The 22,833-nt window shown below is 53.3% G+C and overlaps 7 protein-coding genes across 7 annotated transcripts; 3 read left to right on the top strand and 4 right to left on the bottom strand.

Annotated features, from left to right (window-relative positions):
- Nucleotides 1-529: 529 nt before the first annotated feature.
- On the top strand, nt 530-1,732 carry J4E79_006145 (uncharacterized protein; the record flags this gene model as incomplete). The annotated part of the gene is made up of 3 exons (XM_049355017.1): nt 530-1,140; nt 1,187-1,562; nt 1,613-1,732. 3 exons carry the CDS (start codon nt 530-532, stop codon nt 1,730-1,732), a joined length of 1,107 nt encoding a protein of 368 aa, XP_049210413.1.
- Nucleotides 1,733-2,483: 751 nt separating this feature from the next.
- Nucleotides 2,484-4,190, bottom strand: J4E79_006144 (uncharacterized protein; the record flags this gene model as incomplete). Its single annotated transcript, XM_049355016.1, has 4 exons — nt 2,484-3,665; nt 3,716-3,847; nt 3,920-4,103; nt 4,150-4,190. 4 exons carry the CDS (start codon nt 4,188-4,190, stop codon nt 2,484-2,486), a joined length of 1,539 nt encoding a protein of 512 aa, XP_049210412.1.
- Nucleotides 4,191-4,737: 547 nt separating this feature from the next.
- On the bottom strand, nt 4,738-5,027 carry J4E79_006143 (uncharacterized protein; the record flags this gene model as incomplete). The annotated part of the gene is made up of 2 exons (XM_049355015.1): nt 4,738-4,746; nt 4,803-5,027. 2 exons carry the CDS (start codon nt 5,025-5,027, stop codon nt 4,738-4,740), a joined length of 234 nt encoding a protein of 77 aa, XP_049210411.1.
- A 5,990-nt stretch (nt 5,028-11,017) lies between these two features.
- On the top strand, nt 11,018-11,423 carry J4E79_006142 (uncharacterized protein; the record flags this gene model as incomplete). The annotated part of the gene is made up of 3 exons (XM_049355014.1): nt 11,018-11,054; nt 11,100-11,159; nt 11,224-11,423. 3 exons carry the CDS (start codon nt 11,018-11,020, stop codon nt 11,421-11,423), a joined length of 297 nt encoding a protein of 98 aa, XP_049210410.1.
- A 2,256-nt stretch (nt 11,424-13,679) lies between these two features.
- J4E79_006141 (uncharacterized protein) lies at nt 13,680-14,264 on the top strand (the record flags this gene model as incomplete). The annotated part of the gene is made up of 2 exons (XM_049355013.1): nt 13,680-13,716; nt 13,768-14,264. 2 exons carry the CDS (start codon nt 13,680-13,682, stop codon nt 14,262-14,264), a joined length of 534 nt encoding a protein of 177 aa, XP_049210409.1.
- A 1,042-nt stretch (nt 14,265-15,306) lies between these two features.
- Nucleotides 15,307-15,933, bottom strand: J4E79_006140 (uncharacterized protein; the record flags this gene model as incomplete). The annotated part of the gene is made up of 1 exon (XM_049355012.1): nt 15,307-15,933. The coding sequence occupies one exon, from the start codon at nt 15,931-15,933 to the stop codon at nt 15,307-15,309; it is 627 nt and encodes a 208-aa protein (XP_049210408.1).
- A 1,987-nt stretch (nt 15,934-17,920) lies between these two features.
- On the bottom strand, nt 17,921-22,459 carry J4E79_006139 (uncharacterized protein; the record flags this gene model as incomplete). The annotated part of the gene is made up of 4 exons (XM_049355011.1): nt 17,921-18,069; nt 18,121-18,178; nt 18,237-19,353; nt 19,407-22,459. 4 exons carry the CDS (start codon nt 22,457-22,459, stop codon nt 17,921-17,923), a joined length of 4,377 nt encoding a protein of 1,458 aa, XP_049210407.1.
- Nucleotides 22,460-22,833: the final 374 nt, after the last annotated feature.

Below are 22,833 nucleotides of genomic sequence, written 5' to 3'. Positions count from 1 at the left end.
AGAGGGACGGATGTGAACTAGTCGCGTGAATCGGCTGCGTGTGAAGCGTCCCGAGGTCACCAGGGGATAACAAGGTTTGTGCCGTATGCCACCTGCACACAAGCTGTGATGCTATGAATAACACTCGACGTAGATAACTATCCCATGTGGCTTGCTATCGAATTGTTAAAGCACAATGCAGTGCAGCCGTCGGGTGAACACGAATTCCGGTATGCCCAGTGGCGTCAGCGCCGAGGGTCCCAAGCCAGCGCCAAGAACGGAAGGCACTCTGTTCGCGCTTTCCCGAACCTTGGAAGCTAGTGACATCATAGGGTGAAACGAAAGCAACAAATGGGTGGTTCATATTTGCAGGCTACGGGCTGCACGCTGCTGACACGATACCACCCTTTCCCTCCCCCCAAGCTACGCCGACGCGTACAAGACACACGCTCACCCGTTGGCATCCGGACAAGACGCGACCGACTTCTCTTGTCTCCGCCGCATCCGCACTTTTCTCCTGGGCACTCCATCGTGCCACCGCTGCCACACAATGGCCACCGAGCAATCATCAACAGAGCCCTTGAGGCCCGTGACGCCTGCCGCCGATGCATCACGACCGACGACGGCCGGCCAGGCCGACACGCTGCCCGTACCCGGCGTACAGGTCGACGGCGTGAGCGACGATGAGCGAGAGCCGCGCAGCACGACGGCCGCCAGCAACGACGCCAACCTCACCCCAAGCGCACAACCAAGCCGCGCCCCGTCGCCCAATCCCCACGCCCAGTTTCCCCACACGCAGGTCACGTACGAAGACCCGGACTTCACCCGCCCGCCGCCGCTCAACTACACGCTGCGCACGCGCAAGAAGTCCATCTTCTGGTTCTGGACCCTCATCATCCTCGACTGCGTCTTCATGCCCATCGGCCTCTACTTTGGCATGTGGTATGGCCTGACGCGCGACCAATTGTCCGCCAATGCTGTCTTCAGTATCAGCACCGCCTTGCTCGGAACCGTGTCGATTGTCGAGTACTTCATCCGCTTCCACAGGCTGTGGAAGAAGGGCTCCAGTTGTAGGGTCATTGGTGCGCAGAGATGGTACCTCGACTGGTTCCACTGGAACTTGTCGGTTGGTTGGTTCTTTGTCATGATTGAACTCATTGCGTACGTCCTCTTTCCATCTCGAGTGTGCCCAGCTAACAGCTCGCAGTGGCACATGTCCTCATGACCCGCCCATCCGTGTCCTCGCCATGCCAGCCCCGACCATGATGTTTGCCATCGGTTGCGAACTCCTCCTTGTGGACATTCTGCGCATCATGAAAGTACCTGCTCCGTGCCGTATCTCCTCGCTACCCCAGGGCGCGCCTCTCCGTCCGGGTATCTACGCGTACATTGAAGACATCTGCGCTGTTGACGGATCCGGTGGTACCGAGTTCCGCCAGCGATTGAACCTCCGTTACCAGGCTAGCAAGGGCTTCCGCACGATGCTTCACCGCTTGACACTCTTCTGGGCCATCGGTGCCATCGTCACAGCCGTAGTTTGCACAGCTATCATCTTCACCATCCAGCGAGACGCTGCCTACGTTGTACGTAATTCCCTTCTCCGCATGGCCTCTTCAATACTAACACCGTTCAGGTCGGCTGGGTTCTCCCCTTCCTCTGGGCCGGTATCTGGACCGCCATCACCATCCCCTGGGTCCAACATGAACTCAAGAAAGAGTACGAAGAGTGGACCACGGCCAACTTCAAGGCTTAGACGGCTTAGATTCCCTTTTTCTTATCATGTACAATACACATATATCACTAGGATGCAAACCGACACAGGAGTTCTGCTACATTGGCGATGGCGTTCGCGGGTTCACATTGGAATTGGGCCGTGTTGATACATTAGATACCACTTTCTTCGCGCAAAATACCAGTATCGCATTTTCCACGTCGCAATTTTCATTCATCTCGTGTATCTTCGCGTATGGTATGTACAACATACCTCATCGCATCCACTTAACTACCCACTCTACTCCACCCACACACTTCCAACTATCCAACCCACAGCCGCAGCGTACGTACACGTTACATCAACAAAGCCTATGCAAACCGTTGACATCACGACATTCCATCAATGGAATCACCCCCTGTTTCGAATGTGGTTGATCAATCGTACGAGTAGTGCGTTTTGGGTGAGATAACTCGTACAATCCGGCTGATAACATGAGCTAAGCTTTTGCATGATGACATCGTCCAAGGTTTTATGATGCATGGATCCACTTCCCGCGTCTTTCTTGATGCGGATTAGGGTGCTTGGTAGTTGACGTGGGAGTTATTTCCGGTACATGACGGACATGGTATTGGACATGATGGGTTTCTTAGGTGTACGTCGGATGCACGATGTTGTGTAGATACCTATCATCGCGATGGTTAATCGTCGTTGTATACGAAATGTCGCGTCGCGTCACTATCTTCAACGATGGTCTCCAGCAAATCGGGTATCAATTGTACGGCCGTCCACCCTACTCTTCCATCGCATCATCTCCGTTCGTCTTGATCTGCTGCTTCGTCCTCTTATCCCCCTTGACGCCCAGTCTAACGACTTCCACATCCCAGCTCTCCATATCGACCAGCACAATCTTGCCTGAGGTCCTGAACTTGGGTACGCTAACAAGCAATACCTTTTCTCCAGCGGGACCCTCAATGACTCTCTTCTCAAACTTTTTCTGGCATCCGGCAAAGTACATGTGCGGGCACTCTTTCAGCATCAAAGGATCCTCGTCTTGGAACGGGTAGCACCATAGTGTATCCGGGGCGGTAGGGGCTACGCAGCGCCAGCGCAGCATCATCTCCATAGCCTCTGTCGATTTTACGCGCTTAACGTATTTGAGCAGGTCTAGGACTGTTTGGCCTCCCGTGCCTAATACGCGGTATCCGTCGATGTCGCCTAACCAAGGGTTTGTGACTGCGTCGAAGCCGTTGAGGGTTGTATTCGTCTCTATTGGGGGTTCGGCGTAGAGGCGTGTCTTGGGAAAGAGTGCGGGGTGCAGAGGTTGTTGCGGTAGGGCGACGTTGGAAGGATCTGAGGCTCCTGGGAGCATGGTGATTGGGAGCGAGGGAAGGATTTCGCAGAGGAATTCATCGAGGCGCGTGGTAGGTGCTGCGTTGTAGGATGAGGCATCGTATCCGTAGTGTCTTGCTGCGCTCTTCTTCGCGGCAAAGTCTTCTCGTGAGAGGATTGGGGAACCTTTTGCGAGTGAACCACCTGCTATGACGAGTCGTGTTATCTTTGCGGCCTCGGCCTGCGTAGCTGGATCTGCAGCTTCACCAGTCAGGTATTCCACCAGTAGATCCAGCGAGACCTCATCGTCGTCTGCGCCAGTCAATTCCAGACCTGAGACCAGGGCTATCTTTCCAGCCCTTTCCCGTTTTGGCGCCTTCTGCTTTTGCTTTGACAGCGCAACGTCGTCACGCTCCCATCGCGGTGGTTGTCTCGGTAGATCTGCGCACTGGGTTGCAATAACCATGAATGTGCCGTCTGCTTCCTCAGTACCCAGTGCTGCTAATATGCATCCAGTTACAAAATGTTGGTGAAGAGGCTCGCCTGTAACTCTGAGACGACCGGACTCGTCTTCTAGCATCATCTCGTCGGCGCCGGAAGAGGATACGTAGGTTTCGCGATGAGGGGGGTCCGCTATCCAGTGCTATCGAGTGTCAGGGATGATGTTTTGTGTGTTCGCGAAAGGGACCGTACATCTTTCTCAATATCGTTCAACACGTTGGGCTTCTCGGCCATCTCCATGTATACTGTCCCTACCACCCAACAAAGCTCGCCTTGCCTCACATCCAGCACTCGCTCGACGAAGGTCGCTTTTTGCCCGCCTAGCTTTTGTGATGTTAGCATTCCTTTATACCGTGAAGTGTGGTATACCCGCTCCTACAGCTTGTTATTGCATACCTCGAAGTCGTTCCACGCATCCTCAGCTCTTTGTTTAACCGTCTTCTTCAATTGCATTAACCGCAAAAAGTACATATCGGCGAATTGTTGCGAATAGTGGCGCTCGGTGCCCGGTGGTAGTACGAAGTCGTGTAGTGGGTTGTACGCCGAATGGTTTCGAGACGGTGCGGGCGGCGCATCCTCACTGTTGCGGTCAGTATTGGGCTTCAAGGGGAAGACAGGCAACGTACAAAGGCTCGCCTTTGAGCAGCACATCATTTGATTCGGCCATTGTGGTGGTGAGGTAGCTGTGTTGGAGACGTGCGTGTGCTTGTAAAGTTCCAAAGTTGCAGATCGCGGAAGTCGCGTCGCGCGTCATTCACGCCATCCCGAAGGGGAAGTTTAAGAGCCCCACTCTACTTACACCTTTCACCGCGCAACATTACATCTTGTGGAAGTCTTTGACACAACGCATAAGAATACAAAAATACTGTCCTCCGCAGGATCTGAAAGTAATGTATACTTTTTCATTATTTGTTTGTGTTATCATCTGTAGATAGTGCAGATGGCTATCTCATCAGTGTATCTGCCTCGTCTCTTCGTAGACTGTTAGCCGTCGACCATTTCCAGGCCTCGACCATTGCTATACACGAGTCTAGTCTATACATCTGACCGCATCCGTGTATGCCGATTGTATGTTGCGCCGAAAATGCTAACGATCTCGTCCCGAGACCCTTGGTGCCGTAGTAACGCCGTTCCCATATGCGCCAATGTTGAACCCGAATCGATTAAGGGTGGTTGAAAGAAGGAGTAAAGTCGAGCAAGCGTGCTGTGAACATCTATAGCATCTGGGATATCGTTAGCATGTTGTTCTAGCATAGGTTTAAAGGTGTATGGTACTTACAAGAGCAACACCGCCAGCGACGATGAGTCCAAGGGCTGAGCCGCCGAGGTTTGAGGCTCCACCAGTGAAGGGGAGAGTTGAGGTTGGGCTGGCTCCAGTAGGTTGAGCAGCGCCGGTGCCGGTAGGGTAGTAAGCGGAAGCTGTGGCAGTTCCGTTCATGGGAACGTATGTGGCAGTGGTGGTGGCGGCGAGTGCAGCGACAATGGAGATGATGGAGAACTGCATCTTGATTATGGTTGTGTGAAGGGTTGCTGTTGTAATGGGTATGAACTGAAAGGTTGGATAGCGATGATAGACTTTGATAGTAGACTGGATGAGACAGTTGTTGGATGATAGTTTGGTAGAGCGTACCACAGCCGTGTTTAAATCATCCACGCCTCTGTCCACAATTACACCAGCTGCCAGCGCCTTCTAGCCATCTCCACAAGCCTACGTACACCGGCCGCAAACAAATCCACATCCCAGCCCTCCGTCACCCAGCCTTACAAAGCCCCTTGGATCCATCGTAACGGGCGATGAGCCAGTAGCACGAGCCTGGACGCAGGGTCACCCAGCCGACGGAGAGGGCGTTAGCTGTCAAAAGGCTGGGTGTTGCGCAATTCGGCGGGTCCGCGTGGCATGGAAGCAGGCTGGAGCGCTATTTTTGGCTGCGCCCCAGCCACACCCATCTCAGATCGCGGCTCTGCGGGTTTCGCCTCATCACTTCTCACTCTTCTCATTCGTCGCCGTTTGACACTGGCCGACAATGTGTCGATGAGAATTCTCTACCTCGTGGGCGAAATCTGTTGGCGTCATTACCACCTAGGCAGCAATTGAAAGTGCGTCGAGTTGCGAGGTTGCGGCGCCGCCGTTGCGTAGCACCCAGGTAGCCGCCCCGTTCCGAACGCAACGGTGACTCTGGGACCACTTCACCAAGATCTCTATCGAGGTGCCAACGCCGGTACGTTTCGCAAGAGAGTTTGCTAAGCACGATTGCGCAAACTGATGGTTCTGCTTAATTGGATTACCTACGTGCACCACCTGGGCCGCGTCCACTGCTCATGTCCGCTCCCTGCAACGCCGGCTGGACCAAAAGGTCGAGAATCCTTGAATGCTCGAAATACTTCCGAAGAGCTATATCATTGGCAAATATGAGCCTCGCGCTGGTTTACATTGCGTACGCAAAGGTAAATTGGGCCCCACATGAAAAGGAGAAGGTGCAGATTGAGGCAATTTCAAACCACTCTTTCCGCCCCAATCTACCGGAGATGACGCAGACTGGCGATATCTTGTTTACTACTGTAAATCTACGGTGAAGCATGTATTTGATCTGTTTACCTCAATTTGGCCAGCTCCTCGATGCTCTGATCGTACCGGTGTTGCACCGCAATATCCCATACAGCATCCCAATCTGCACACTGATGAGATGTACCCCAGCCGTTGAATCCAAATTCATCGGGAACAACAGAGTGCTCCAAAGACAAATCTCCTGCGCACATGATAGCCTTGAGGAGCAGTGTTAGCAATCGCATCCCTCCCTGGAACATGATGATGCAGATAGTCTCACCTGGCGAAGGTAGTCGAAGCAATGGTTCACATGCGACTCTGGCGAGAAGGTCGTCCTCTTACGTATTCCAGTAGCAGTCTCATTCATAAAACCTTCCAGTATGCCGAGTCGCACTCGAACGGAGTCCTACGATCGTCAGCTAACAGTCGTGGCAGTAGCTGCGCAAGACTGACCAGGCAATGTAGCTGATGGAACATCGACATTGAATAGACTTCCGAGCCAGAGACGTTTCGATTCTTGTAGCTCGACGGTAGCTGGTACCTCGACGGATCAGCTACAGAGATGATGCCATCGTCAACTGTGGGATACCAGTCAGTCCTTGCTGTCGGATCTCACACCGGGGTAATAATACTGGGCATGAGAGCCGCCCATGCGGGCTCTCCCGCATCTTTGGCCGTATAGTGGAACTTTGGATCCACATCAAAAGTAACAATGCGGGATGGCACTGGATACCTTTGTCAGAATAGCTTCTCATCAAGCATTTGTTTGCTGCGACACATACCTGGCAGGAATGGCAACAAGTTCACCACATGGTTACCGTAGATCGAGTGCCTCTGCCCCATAAACCAAGCCAGGCTACCGAGTGTCACTATCCAGAGAACGAGGGAAGCACCGAAGAGGTTCTTGTACGAGAAATACTGAGCGAGAGTGTGCGGCGGTAACTGAGACAACGCTGTTTCCTCGTATGGACTCTCAACGGAGACATCGTCCGATAGACGAGCGTAAGCCATCACTGTCTTTTCCGTTGACTTCCCAACTCCAATCTCCGTTATCCAGTCTCAAAGTTCAAAAGTGTTAATCCAGTTGTTCTGATGCGCTGTGCGCCTTTTCGCTACCACAATCTCGCAACTAGACCCCTCTTCAGCTTTTTGGCTCCCGCGCTTCACCAATACATCATAACTCTAATCATGTCAAAACGCCTACTGCGCACGTATACTAGTGGTGGTCGGGTGTAAGCTGACACACACCTGACGGCTTCTATCTCCGCAACCCGCCGTAAGCTAACGCACCTCTGTACAGCAACCTTCCTAATCAGCATAACCTTCTTCCTGGGATATGGTAGACATGCCACCAGATGCCATCAGCAATGGTCACGAGCGGTTGTACCCGCCAACCCCAGCTTGCGAGCGGCCCGTACCTTCTGCTTTGCTCGGATTTTAGGCTATATTGATGCTGACCACGGGTGTGAAGCGTCGTACTACTGCTTGAAACAGTAAAGTTGAGATGGTGGGGGAGGGTGTCAGTTATCAACTTTTGCTCGTGGCGTTGGCTAGGTTCAATCGAGGTGGTGATAGTTAATGAAGGGCGCAGGCGCCGCTTTTAGTTGTTGACATCTTTAGCTCCGAGAGTTGCACTTTCTTGGAGATGCTAGACATCTGCTGGGCTTTGTTGCGTGTGGTCGTGGCTTGTACCTGGATACGTGGGCGAATCTTTCGGTACATAATTTACCTACTGAGTTACGAAGAGAGGAAAGACTGGAAAGTAGTGGCGATAAGATGAATGCTAGTTGGACACTAATATACGCCTTAGCATGGTATTCCTGCGGAGAACAATATCGAGCACTAGTCAGTATCACATTTCGCTACTAAGATCCAACGCGTCCAAGTAGTCATTGTGAGAAGGCAATCGCGTATAAGCTAAGCTTGGAAAGCTTGGTTGGTTCAAGTCTGACGCTCACTTGCATGTCCATACTCTTAGCTGCGTAAATCCGGTGTTGGCTTACGGCCGAGACCACGACTTCATTCGACGATCCGTGTCGACGAGCGAAAGGCCAAGTGCTCTTTCTGCAAGCTCTACTGCGATGAGCTTCTCGTAAAGGCAGCCACAGCAAGCTAAAGAGAGGGGGTTGACGCGTTGCATGGAGATGGTGGGTAGGCAGTGGACTCTACCAGCAGCGTGTGTGCAACTCTATCTCTATTCGGGAAATGCTACTCTACTCCAGTCTGAGATCGACTCACGGACGACCCGAAACCTCTTCGTGTGTATGCAGAAAGACCACAGGTCTATATGCAGCGTCAGCAGATGAACACTTCGTCGGCATCGCGGTCCGTTTTAGAAGAGCAGCACGCTCAGTACGACGACCTTGTAGATTTTGATGAGCTTCAGCATCTATATAAGCAGTAGGCGATGGCATCTAGTCTGTCAACAAGCTCACTGATTCTACCTTCTTCACTCATAAAATTACCAACTTCCCATCGTCTTCCTCAAAACACATACGTCAACACCATGCAGTTCACCACTCTCGCTCTCCCCCTCATCGCCCTCCTGTCTTTCGGAAGCGCCGCTCCCAGTGAGCTCCGCGACCGCAGTCCCGCTCCAGTCTCGAACCTCATCCAGTACCCCGCTGACCACAGCATCGATATGGTCAAGCGCGCCCATCTGGAGGCTCGATGCGACGTTAGTTGCCCTTGCAGCTGGTGCGGCATGACTATCTGCTGCCAGTGTACCTGCTAGACATCGATGGATTAATGGCCTGGGTAAGTACTGTCAGTTATTGAGCATCCAAGTTGGACTAAGGCTTCGTTCGTTCATAGGTGACATGACTGCTCAAGTCCTGCCCCTGACGACATTGGATAAAGATCATTGCAGGATTACGAGAGGCCGGTTACTCGTTTACATACATTTGGCAATTCAGTGGTTCAAGACCTCATGTGTACTCTCTACATGATCAATGCGTGTGCTTGCAAGGCTTGTCTGTCTTTGTTTGGCAAAGCGAATGCGAAATCTTTGGATGTCACCTGGATGCTCCCTCAAAGGCGTATAGCCACGTCAGATGCCAGATGCCAGGGGCCATGAGTATGGTTCGGCGGATGTGCCCTCAAGACCTGTGCTTGTTCGATCACGCATGCAGCCCACTGTAACCGGATGCCAGCAAATCCCCGAGCTATGTAATGACAGGTATCGGCACATACCTCAAAGAGAGCCTGGCAATGCGACACTTGATCTTGCCCGCTGAGACAGGAAGGTGCATGAACACATCAGCCTTGGCTTGTCGAGACGCTCTGGCAGGGTCCCGCTGGCAGAAATTTTCCGCGTCGACGCCTCATCCATCCTATCTGCAGCAGCACGTGACACCTGCCTTCACCGATCAAGCAGGAATGGAGAAGACGCGATTAAGCTCAAAATCCAAATGTCTAGCGTCCGTCTATGCGTAGCCGATGACGTCGGTTGTGGTATTACACGTGGTGTGGTGCGGCGCAGAAGCCGGGAGAAGTCGTGCGGTCCCACGTCTCTGCAGGAATCGCGCATGAGGAACTGAGTCGACAGCTACATGTCCGACTTGCATATCCTTGTAAGGCGCGTATTGTGGGCCTCCCGAGGATTCTCCAAGGTTTGCATTGCTGTATGCACGTGCATTGTGGCGTCGATTGGGCTAGCGCAATATAATCTGTACGACACGTCACTCTGACAGTCATCAACAGCCACCACTTCCAGCAGTTCGGAAGCGTTCCATGAACAACACAACGACTGCCAGCGCAGAGCAGATGAAGATTGAGGGTGTGCTAACCCCGCCTTGAGCCTCGTGTTGTAGATCAACTCAGCTGCGCCTTCCGCTTCAAGCGCGCAGAAGCGAATACCGAACAAGTGCCGTGTTGAAGAGTTGGCTAGCGTTCAGCGTGTCGGAGGGTTTGCGAGTACACCAAACCCATGGCCATAGCACGAACATCCAGGAACCGGACAGCCTGCAGAAGTGTGATGTGATATGGGCTGCATTCGATGCACGAACCTGGTGATCCTAGGGCTGAGCGGTTCACGCCAGGAACACATTCATTGATATTGACACGCCGTTCTAGGCAATCGCATATGCCACCTCACCTCACTCATGTGGGTCCAGTTGGAGCCATGAGCTACCCTAATCCCACGTTCTTTCGCTTAACGTTGCATTGCTGCGTATGCGACCTTTGCAGCTTCAGCACGCGGAGCATGCTGTCTAAGATGACGCGCTTCGAGATGGCATCTACAGATACGGTACGGAATCGGCACGGCCCTTTATTCATCTAACCGTAAGCGGGCCGAACGCCGATGGAACTATGGGCCAATCTGCGAGACACATCTGGCATTGCATCGGGGCCTTGAGAAACTAGCATGGCAGCATCTCTCGTCGTCCTCCAGCTGCCAGCACATCGCTTGAACCAAGCTTAACAAGGTAGACATACTCACCACCAAAATTTATCCGTACCAGCTCATTGGTCTCTACATCCCAAACTTGTGGTGCCGAAAACACGCAGCAATCCGTCGTAGTGTCTGTACCGGGTTCTGGCGGTTGGAGTTTCTGCCTTGCCGCGTTCTCTTCTCGCTACCCCCGCAGTTGCTCGCTGAATGATGTTTCTGCCGGCCAATTATGGCGGAAATAGGCCTGCCAACGCAGCATAGTATCAGCTTCATGCTTTGTTCCCAAGCACATATGTGGTACGGCGGCTGCAGGCTGAATCTTTTTGAGATGGCCTTGTGGCAAAAGCGCTGGCCGGCCCTTACAGGATACCGAAAGTGAGGCTCTAATGTTTATGCCGGACTATAAACAGACGAGGAGATATGCTAGAGCGAGTGTTCTTTCCAGCCTTCGCACACGCAGTTGATCCTCCAGATCCCCACTCACGAGTCACTACCCCACACCAAATCCCTCGACAGCATCGCATTTTCATCCTTTCCCCCAAACCCATCTCGCACAATGGCGGCACCAGAGAGTTACGTTCAGAAGCTTCAGCGTGCGCAGACCACTGTCCCTGTGAGGGCCCAGCTAAACTTCCCAGACTACTGCGCCACGAACCAGATCGCCCAACCTCAGTTCCAAGATTACAGCGACCCACGAGGTATGCAGCCATCCGCTCTACATGTTGCCCCACCATTCTCGACTCTGACTGACTCTCCTATCAGGTATACGGACAGCCTGGTCCAGCAGTGTCTTCGTACACGGTCGCGAATACCGAGCCCACCTCTGGCGAGACTACCGCTACCTCGAACAGTCCCGAGAAGAAGCCGCCGAAGTCGCTTGGAAAGCACTCAACTCCGCTCCTCCTCCTACGAGCACCGTGGTCCAGCCGCAATACACCCGTGCCTACACGACATCTCGATAACTCTTCGGTTGCTTCCGCATAAAACAACAACAAGACTCAGGGGTAAAGGGCACTTCGGACTGCGCACTCGTCAGGAGGCCACCCCCTGAAGGCTTTGTTGCTCAGACGCACTGTCACTATGTGCTTACCACACATGTTGTCTCTCGACCGACTTTTGCTGCGACCTATCTTCTTCTGATAGCTGGTTCTATACCCTTTTCTCTTTTGCGCTAGGTCTCTACCCTTCTTCAGCAACACCAACCCGTCGCGGTGTGTACTTGATTGTACCACACTGTGTACGGTATGGTTCCTGACCGCCCCGTTCCTTGTTCGGTCTTATATTGTATCTTATTTCGTTGGAGGTTTTTTGTCATTTTAGTAAGCGATCAATCGGGGCTTGGGCTATCTGGTTGTTGAGTATCGCCGCCAAACTGCCAGTCTCACAGCCTCCTGTCCCCCTTCTTAGGAACGGATGTAACTACGCACTATCATTTAGCAGCCGCATTCCACTAAATCCACACTAAATCACAAAAAGAGCTCACGCCTGTCTGCTTGTCGCTAACTGGAAAATGTGCCTCGAGTAACTTCAGGCACACACATTAGGACACTCGCTACCTACTTCGGAGGCGATACAAATTGGTTGCATGTACTCCAGAAAAACGATCAGTGCCATAAGTCATGCTCTTTGCTTTCTGCTGTAGAACTTCGGCTTAGGCAGTATATCAGAGCAATCTCTGTGCTATGACACCAGCTTCGAATAAGCTAATTATCGCTCGAACACTTGAAGTAGGCCCGGTGCAGGCAATATGCGATGAGCATCGAAACACATCACGCCAATATCCCTAACAGCTCCCCAACCCCTGGAAACTACACATCCATCGAAAATATTCGGACTATTATAGCCTCTTTGAGCTTTAGCCATCTCCATACGAGCATATGTCAACCTCATTAGAAAGGCACAAAGATATCGGCCAATACCGAGTGTAAGCTGTCACTTGGCTTACGAGAAACCACTGTACAGTAAGTCAATACTATTGATGCCACATCCTTGATCAGATCACCGCATGTTCTCATCAAGTACGTTGTCGTTTTGTCACTGAACGTATATAGGATGATACGATCTGCGGTATCATGTATACGCCACTTTTACTGACCTCTTTCGAACTTCTCGTCCGAGATTGGCTCAGCGAGGACATAGCTCACACGTACGACAGTATCAAAGGCTATAGTGAAGGCTCTCCTACGCTGCGTAGCTATCTTTTCAGCTTTCAGCACGCGATAAGTACCAACGAGCAAAAGGTTATACGAATAAGACAAGCGCGAACCTGAAAGAAAGCAGTTCTTGAACAATCGCTAAGCCTTGGCACATCACAATACCAGCTTGAATACGACCTGGTCCAGCCAACACATCCCGCGACTTATACATCTTCTGAAGACTCCAATTGCCGTCAAGATATCAGAAAGACGACAAATATCTCATTGCCAAGTACACTATGCTCAGCAATACCCCCAGCCTTAAGCGTAGGGATATCCACGGAACGCCGACATTCCAAGCGCCAGGCCACACAATGCGACACATGCTCAGTCTGATCCCCCTCCGCCGCATTCATGCCAACCATTACCCATCTTGGCATACCCCAAAAACCCCATTGGCCGACACCGCCATCTTCTAACGGACCGGAAACCTGAGATGTGTTAAGGCATTTCGAGGCAAGAACATTGCGTAGTGGCTGAGCAGTGGGGTGGGGTGAGGCTGAAGTGCGCTAATAGGTTCGCTTACGACGCTTTCCTCCTTCTCCTTACAACTTTTCTCCACATGTATCACGGAACGGGAGAACGCATAATGTTCGCTGTGTTTTGCGTTTCCAAACTACGTGCGTGGTGATCGTCTGCACCGCGCCATTTGTAGGCTAAAAGTAGATGCGAAACGTGCGTGTTGGTAACATGGCTTTTACGCGAGGCGGAAGGGATGCTATGCTGCCTCGTCGCCATACGGACGTGATTGCCTGTTGGGGCATTGGTGAGGCGGCAGTGACATCTGCGAGTTTCGAGTTGGCGCCCGTACTTGCTCATGTGGAGGGTAGGGTCAGCTTTTGCGGTGTTGAGGTGGACATATATATGGAGCGTCTCCCAGATACTGGCTATTAGCATCGATACTGAGGCAACTAGCATCTCTATCTCACAAACAACACATAATCACACTTCCCGGCGAACATTCCAATACATCACTTTAATATACTACCCCTACCATCAAAACATCAACACCTTTCAACCAACATGGCGCCCATCTTCAAGCTCCTCGCTCTTCTAAACCGTGAGTTCACCCCTCGATATCAACCTTCCCCCACACTAAACTCCCCAACAGTCTCCCTATACGCAGCAGCCCAAGGCACCCAATTCATCACGGGCGTATGTGCATCAGACGCCGAGTGCGCCTCCGCGTGCTGCGGCTTCACATCCGGGAAATGCGCCGCACCCTTCGTAGCCAACGAACGAGGTGAAGGCTGCGGCTTCGGCGACGCACAGCCAAACAACAATGCTCTGAACGGCGCAGGTGGAAATGCCAGTGCGGATGCGCAACCAGATGCTGCTGCTCCTGCTCCTGCCGCTCCTCCTGCGGAGAGTAACACTGGAGCTGCGGCTCCGGCAGCAGCAGGCACGCAGTTCATCACTGGAGCGTGCACATCAGACGCTGATTGTGCGTCGGCTTGCTGTGGGTTCAAGAGCGGGACATGTGCCGGTCCAGTTGTGGCGCAGGAAAGAGATGGAGGTTGTGGATTTGGGGATGCGCAACCGAATGATAATGCGGCGAAGGCGTTGCAGGGACGGAGGCTGGGGAGGAGAGGCGCGAAGTACATGTAAGATATCGGGGAAGAAAGATGAAGTAGTGATGTGATGACGGAGACGAGTCTGGTGTCATTATAAATGTATTCAATCACTTCTACTCTTGTCCCATAGGGTGCTTGAAATAACCGTCTCTTTCTTCATAGCAAATGAAAAGTTACATAGCCAACGCGCACCAGACTACACATGTACGTCTGATGAAAACGTTTCCCGCGTGTATGGTAAACATAGCGGGACTAGATCCGAATAATCTGCCCGAATACCCCCGGTTGATACGCGTGTTAATGGGAACTAGGAGTGTACGGTGATGTACGAGGCCAACCGTTGACCTGGTTTTGCATCTCGGTGAGCTGGGCTGCGGGGACCCTTTGCCCTTCCTAAAGTAGCCTCGCAATCCAGATGCCAGGTTTGATCAGTCTTTCAACGTTTGTTCTCTGAAGCGTGTAAGACCAAAAGTCCCGGTCGATCCGTTGACTTGTAGCACCAAGGGATATGCTTGCACGCATCCCTGTGACTGCCGGAGTAAACCCCGCTTGAGTTTGTGAAAGTTTCAGCAGTGTCAACATGATGTCGTCGCAGCAATAACAATGCTCAATCACAGATGCGTGGGTCGAGAAGGGTGTAACGTGTAAAAGTAGCCTCACAACAGAGGCTAGCTCGATTCTCTTCTCATATTGCATACCCAGCCAGGTGTACGCCACTAACATGTCTAACGCCCATTTATACTCCGGCGCTCCAATGCATGTAGAGAATGCAACCCAGTAGGAGAGAGCCCCATGTGTACGCCAAAACACCCCCTCGAGTAATGTAGAAAAGACTCGATGCCGTGCAACACAGAAAAGGTGGCAGAGTGGTTTGCACATTCCCGACAAAAGGGAAAACAATGTAACAGATGAAAAGGGATATCGAGAAAGGATGTTTCGAAGCGAAGTATGCCGAAGTCGTGAGTATGGGTCGAAGAGACGTGGTGTGCTTCTGATGGGATGTTAGTATTGATGTGGGATGGAATGGGAGTCGGTAGGAGTGACGTACGGGTGCATTTCTGCAACGCTGCTACATCTCAAGATGTTGTGTGGCCATTTGGGATCTCCTTGGAGCGGCCGTCGCCAGCCCAGACACCGCCGCCGACAGCCCTTGAGATGCCGACACCGAGGCCAACGGCAGCGGCGACGACGAGAAGAGCGATGACGATCTTAGCCCACAGTCTCTGTTTGCTGGTCATGTTCCGGAAGAAGGCACAGCCACGCTTGCGCTTGTACGACTTCCGCTTGTCCAGCACAGCCTGCCTCGTGGGCCACATGGTGCACTCCTTGACGCGGCCATCGACCGAGTGCTTGGAGGGCTGCTGTGTGGAGGCGACAGAGAGGGGCACGCCGCCCTCGAGGTCGTGTTCGTGGACGGCGACGCCGAGGTGTGTCTTGCTCTGGAGGGCCGTGTCGTTGAGGGAGTGACGCGTCTCGCGGAGGGCCTCCGGGTGCTTGTAAAAGGCCGAGTAGGGGTTGGAGGGGTCGGCCGCCCACTCCTTCTTGGCGAGGTCAGCGTCGGCGGTGGCAGACGACATATTTGAGTCGTGCGAGGGCGGCGAGCGTAGCGGCTGCGAAGGCGGAGGCAGGCTGCTTAATGGGCTGGGGGAGCGCTGGACCGTGGCGCCGAAGGTGACGGGCTCGTGCTTCTCGTTTGCTGCCATTGTGACGTAGGCAAGGAGGGTTTCACGCTGGCAGTGCTGGGGCGTTTGGTGTCTAAGACGTGAAGCGTGGGCTCGTCAGGAGGACCCTTTCAGCGGCAGGCGGGCGACAGCAGCTGCAGTGGCCGGGCCGGGCGGTGGTGCGACAATGGGCAGCGGGGGGTTCGCTTCACGACAGGCGCAGCATGGGGGAGAGGGCAGCGGTGGGTGAGGGTGAAGGCGTCGTTATCGCTTGCCGTGTGGTATCTGGTATCGTGGGAGATATGGCTGCAACGGGAAGGGGGGATCGCCGTCGACGAGGAAGGAGCGGACAGTGCACCAGGGGAGGGAAGCAGCGGGTCGACCAGCGTGCGTCGGTGCGTTCACTCGGAATACGGCAGGCAGACAGGAAAGCTAAGCAGCGTTGCGGTGGGAGGAGCAGAGATATGAAGAGTTGTGAAGGCACGCCAGGCCCATGCCGCCTGGTGGACACGGTCTGTGTGAAAGCTGAGAGTTCGGAGCTAGGGTCAATCGTCGGGCCCGCTAGGCCGTTCGCAGCCATGTCCCTGCAACTGCCCACCGGCTCGTCGCTCTGAGTCGAGCGTAGCTGTAAGACGTCCCTGATCTTCATCGCGTTCACTCGCCCATTCGCTTCCAGCAGCTCACGTCCATCATCATTGTTACAGCGCCATGCTATGACCTTATTACTGAGCCTTCGCTTCTATTCCTCACGCCTCCCTTCTTGACACCCACCTGTATGAGTACACGCTGTACACCCCCCCTTGACGCCGCTGAAGGCCCGCTAGATTGATTGCCGCGTGCCTGGCAGGTCGTCGAGTTACCTCGCAACGGGTTAGCAGCCTCGCAGGTCTAGAGCCGTGCGGCGCGACTGGAGTTTGGCTCATCTTGGCTGTAGACGCGCTAAGCCCCCTCGGGCTAAAGCGCGCATAAAACATGCGCTGCATCCAATCTTTGAGCCGCCAGATGCACGCGGAGCACCTGGCCGAGAGCCTTGGTCGCAGCTTGTCTGTCATGCACCAACGCGCGACTTGCTGTTCTCGGTGCCACCTTCAACAGCGAAGCATTGGAGAAGGCGAACTTTTTTTCTTGTTTTGTGCCCGCGCTTGAGCAACCCCGGCCTTGCGCGTCGTTGAGCCCGTTCTATTGAAACGCATGGCCTACCGCAGAGGCAAACGTCGCGACTGTGCCTCTCGATCGAGCGCGCAAATCGTCGATATAGCAGCGCTGTTACTCTGTAGGCGTCCCGAATGCCCACTGTTATCCTGATAAACTAGCGGCGTGTGAAACCGCTATAGCACCCACCCGAGCGGCGCAGCAAACACAGAGGCGAAATCTATGCACTCCTCCGGAACACATACGAAAGCAGATACGCCTATACGCCGACGCGACGAACATACGATCTGGAGACGGGAGGCAGGCTGAGATTAGATAACGCACGAATGATGCGTACCGCAAAAAAGGGTTCTGAAGCCCGCGCACGTGCGTTCCGCCCCAGCCAACATCGCGCTAATGCAAACTGCGGGCAAGCATCGCCTGTCCTACACAGCTCCTGTTCCTAGGGACCTATGGAACTATGATGCTGTCAAATGCGCGATGCGCGCCATAGTACCAACGCCCCAGACCGGCCCAGTCGTGTCACATGGTCGCCCACCGTCCGCGCTTGTAATGGCCATCTGGACCCAGCCTGGCGTTTGTATAGACTCGTCGATAGACTCTCCGATAGTTTTGGAGCAAGCCTCCAACACTTTGTGTACAAGGTTATTTGTATTGAGCTGAAAAGCAGCCAGCCCTGTGCATTACTACTTTTTGCTTATCGCACCCGTCTCTAATGCTGCCCGATCAGAAATGCCGCGCCAACGCCATGCCATGCCATGCGCAACCATCAGTCTGCGCGTTTGCTTGCTTCCTTAGCAAGAGCAGCCGCATCACTAGCCTACGTTCTGGGCCGTGTACCCGCCCGCGCCCAATCAAAACTCCTGTTCCCAAGCTTCTAGTTTGCGCCAGCGATTTCTTCTCTCTTGATACCGGATCTGTCGCACATGCCCTTGAAGATTCCGCCTTGGTCGTACAGATTTAGCGGCGAGTCGAGCTCTGCAATCAGCCCGGCGTCCATGACGCAAATCCTATCGTAGTTGATAACTGCCGCATGTCAGTACGAAGTCGGCGCGCGGCAGGCAGCGATGCACTTACTGGTCTTTAGTCGATGGGCGATGCACAGAAGCGTCTTGCCCTTGAAGCCATCCACGATCTGTTGGTAAGTGTTAGCTCATGCATTCAACAGTACTGCTTGATGACGCAAAGCTTACCGTTTGTTGAATCTTCGCATCTGTCTCAAAGTCGACCGAGCTGGTAGCTTCGTCACAGACGATGATCTGAGATCCGCGGACGAGCGCGCGAGCCAAAGCCATCAACTGCCTCTGGCCTAGAGAGAAATTGAGACCCTCTTCCTCAACCACACTGTCAAGATGTATGCGTGCAGAGTGATCTTCCATAGTCTGGTCATTCGAAACAAGATCAGCTTGTCGCAGGGCAGACCAGAGCTCCAGGTCAGAATGTTCGTGGAAAGGATCCAAGTTGGACCGAATCGTTCCCTTGAAGAGCGTGGGGTCCTGCGGGATAATGGCCAGCTTGGAGCGTAGATCGTGAAGACCAATCTTGCCAATGTCTACACCATCAATGACAATCGAGCCACCTGACAGCTCTTGCAGTCGGAACAACGCCGACATGATGGACGATTTACCCGCTCCAGTGCGACCAACGACACCAATGCGCTCACCAGCGCGGACATGCATGCTCAATCCCTTGAGCACCAAAGGTAGCCCATCGCGGTACCGCATCTCCACATTGTCGAAGACGATCTCGCCATGCTCAGGCCAGGTTGGTCGTACCTCGCCCATGTGCAGAGGCGCTTCTTCTTCGAGTTGGCTTCCGTAGTGATGAATGCGCTCCGTGGAGTTCATGTTGTTTTCGACCTCAGCAAGTTGACGGACCGTAAACTGAATCATCTGCACAATAGTGAGAATGTACGAAAGGACCAGACCAGCAATGCTAGGATCGACGGAGAAACGGCTCGTAACGACGAGGATACCCGTTGTGAAGACGAGTAGAATACCGACAATGTCCAGACGAACACTCAGCCAGCGTTGATTGGCAAAGGTGAGGTAGTAGGCGCTGTTCATATCGTCGACAGCATCGCGAACCGACTTCGAGAACTGATTTTGGAGACCGTAGGCGCGAATAGTCGGGGTACCCATGACAGCCTCGCCGAAGCGCGAGAACACCGTGCTACGAAGAACAGCTTCGTGACGTTTGACCTCGCGTGCAGAAGACCGGTAGAACGCCGCCGAGAACATGAACATGATGAACAGCGGACCCAACGCGATGGCGTAATAGTAGTAATACGAGATGATGAGGATGAAAACACTTTTTATACACGTTAGCTCAAACGCTTCAACAACACATCCCGAGTAACTTACGAAATGATCATAGCAAGCGTCAAAAAGTACATGCGCATCGCATCCGTAATGGTGTTGTCCATGACATCGATATCCTTGCTAAAACGATTCGTAATGCGTCCCAGCGGCGTAGTATCGAAGAAGGACATGGGCGCGCGCAGCACACGGGTAATAGCGCGGTGCAGCATGACTTTACCAGCTCGGGTACCGAAGATGGAGACCGAGAAGGAGAAGAAGAACATGAAGAGGGCTTGGCTGAAGCCAAAGGCTGCGTATGCACCAATGTATGCGCCCTCGGAGTAGCCGAATTTGTCGGAGGTCCAGTACGATAGCCAGAGAGAGGTGACGATGTTGGCGCCTTGGGAGAGGACGAGGAGGATGAAGACGAGGGGACCGACCCAGATTCCGCCTCCGGCTTTGATGTATTCGATCCAGACTTCCCAGCTGACGCTCTTGGTTGCGCGTTCTTCCGTCTGCATGAGGGCGGCCTGTTTCTTCTGCTTCCGTTGCTTCTTTGTGCTCTTGACTTCTGCTTCGACTTCGTCCTCGTTGACTTCGTCTTGCTCTTCCTTCTCCTCTTCCTTGGCGGTTGAGCTCATGACCTGCACGAAGTCGGCGTTCTGTGCCATGAGGTTGTCAAATGTGTCGACGGCTTTGACTTCTCCTTGGTCCACCCAGATGATCCTGTCGCAGCGGCTGAGGACGTGGAGCTGATGAGTAGCGAGAATGCGGCACTTGTCTTTGAGCAGACCGCAGATAGCGTTGTCCATGATGTGACGACCAACGTGGGCGTCGACAGCGCTCAAAGGGTCGTCCATGAGGATGATATCCGCATTGAAGTAGATGGCTCGAGCAATGTTCATGCGCTGCTTCTGACCACCAGAAACGGTGATACCGCGCTCTCCAATCTCGGTCGCGTCGTTGTGCGGTAACATGTCCAGGTCAGGACGGAGGGCGCAGGCATCCACAACTTGGTCATACCATTTCTTGTTGAACTCTTTGCCGAAGATGATGTTCTCTCGTACCGTAGCGTTCTGGATCCAGGCGTATTGCGGGCAGAAAGCACGCGAAGCACCAAAGACAACTTCACCACTAGTCTTGCGCATGTCTCCTGCGAGAGCCGCAAGCAGCGAACTCTTTCCAGACCCAACACCTCCGATGATAGCCACAAGCTCGTTTCGTCCAATGTTGAGGTCCAGTCCCTTGATCTCGAAGGGCTTCTCCTCTTCCACAGCCGTCGCATCGGAAAGTGGTCTCTCTCCACCGTTCGCTGCGAGCTTAGCGTTGGCCTTGCTCTCCCTCTTCTCTTTTCTGGTTTCCGGCTTCTTTCCTGGTGGCCCAGCGGCACCGTCTTCTGCGTCCTGAGTGGGGTGACGCTCCCAGGTGAAGTTTGCGCCCTTCAGTGTGACCGCATCCTTGGCGTCATAATCCCACTTCCCGCTCTCTTCAGCCTCTTCAGCTAGCAAGAACTCTTGGATACGTTTGACGGAAGCGTTCGCGTCGATGACCTGACCGATAACGAGCGGCAAGAAGTTGAGCGGGATACGCATGGAGTTGAACAAAGCGAGTGAGGAGAAAATCGGCGCGGGATCGAGATTGCTGTTGACCTGGGAGTAGGTGATGAACGAGATCATCGAAGCGAAGACGGGCATGGACATTCCGACGGAGAGAACGGCGTTTCGAATCGTAAGCAAAATCTGGATACCGTGAATCTCCTTCTTTCTGATCGCCTGGATGCGCTCCAAGAAACTAGTCTCCCATCCGAAGTATTTGACGAAGCGAACACCTTGTAGAATTTCCTGGGTCAAGCTCACACGCTGATCGGTAATCTTGTTGATGGCAACTCTGCGACGGAACAGCGTTTTGACAGCGCGACCAAGTAGGGGCATAGCGATAAGAATGAGACCAAGACCGGGAAGAGCACTGTATGTCAAGTTGACAAGAAGCAGTGCAGTTGTAATCAGAATACCAACGGGAGCAGTCCAGATCATGTGGAAGAAACCACTGGCTTGGTCGATACGATAGGTATCCGTAGACATCAGGTTGACGATTCGTCCGTTCCCCCAGCCCTCACCGTCGCCCGCCACACCTGCCGCAGTCTTTGGGGATTGTTTCTTCTCTTTCTTCTTAAGCATCTTCTTGTACCATTTCACTTGAGCCTCGCTCCCTGGCTTGATATCGGGTGGTGGTGCTTCGAGAACAGCCTCGCCACCTGCTTTGGCTCTCCCTGAGAGCTTCATCGCCTTGTTGAAAATGAGAGCAATCAATACACCTCTGGCCTCTCCACCAATCATCATACCGCGGTACATGAAGTGGTTAGTAGCCAAACTCTGCAAGAACTGCATCGCGGTGATTCCAATGACCAGGCCGATACCCTCACCAATGTCTGGCGCCGGGGCTCCAGTTCGTTGCGCAAGGTAAGCGCGAGCAGCAAATTTGATGAGATAACGTAAGACAAACGGTGCGACCGCTTGGATGACGGACGCTGACAGCTGACATGTGCCTCCGATGATGAACTCCCACTTGAATGTGTCGAACATGGCACCCAGCAGGGGTCTCTCCTTGCCTTCTGCTCTCCGCCTCTTGAAAGCCTCTTCCAGCCTTGTTGCCAAAAGCTCTGCACTCCTGTCAGGATTGACCTTCCAGATGTCGTTCTTCTCCAACGGCCGCTTGTAGCCCACTCTCATCAAGGGTTGCATCCATTGCCATGAGAGTCGGCTGAAGAAGCTTGCTGTGTATTCGGGGCACACATCGCGCTCCTTTGGGAGTGGCGGTGGATTATTCTTCAAGAAATTCAGGCGTTTGTAGAATGGCTTCCTCTTTCGTATCGATCTTGTCGCATTAGATTCACTGTCGCTGGCTTCCGAGTATGCGCTTGTACTGGACTGCAATCGCGCTAGTCTGCCTCTTGCACTGTGTCCATCTCCAGTTTTTTCCACATCCTTCTCCGTTGGCTCGGTACGTATTGGCTCGTACTCCGTCGGATTCTCTGCTGCGGCCTGCGGATCCACGAGTCCAAAGTCCTTCTCTTTCTCGTTCTCATCCAACGATGACGTTGATGGCGACTTCGCCATGGCGGTGGTTCAGCGGCTGGATGCCGAACGCCGAAGAAGGGTCGCGGTGATCGTTGTGTAGGGCCGAAACAAAGTTTGGCAGCCGATGTCGAACGTCACCGTGAAGTCGCAGGGCTGGGGAGGATATTAGATGTTGGTGAAAAGAACGACTAACGCCAGGACTCACGCGGCGACATGTTTGCGAGTGGCAGGCAACGACTAGTCTATATGGCCTCGGAGCAGTCATGAAATCAGTGCATGCACCCGCTCAACATTTAGCGCGTGGTCTTTACCGGAGATAAAATTTCGCCAATGAACGGCTTCCGCGAACCGATGCATGTATAATCCGGGGGCTGTTAGCATCAGGAATGTTCGAGTCCCTCGGTACATAATTC

Source organism: Alternaria viburni, assembly GCF_023758015.1.
Source record: "Alternaria viburni strain BMP 2772 chromosome Unknown scaffold_12, whole genome shotgun sequence".
NCBI lineage: Eukaryota > Fungi > Ascomycota > Dothideomycetes > Pleosporales > Pleosporaceae > Alternaria > Alternaria viburni.
Note: the sequence above shows the minus strand (reverse complement) of the source record. Positions and strands in the feature narration are given on the sequence as shown.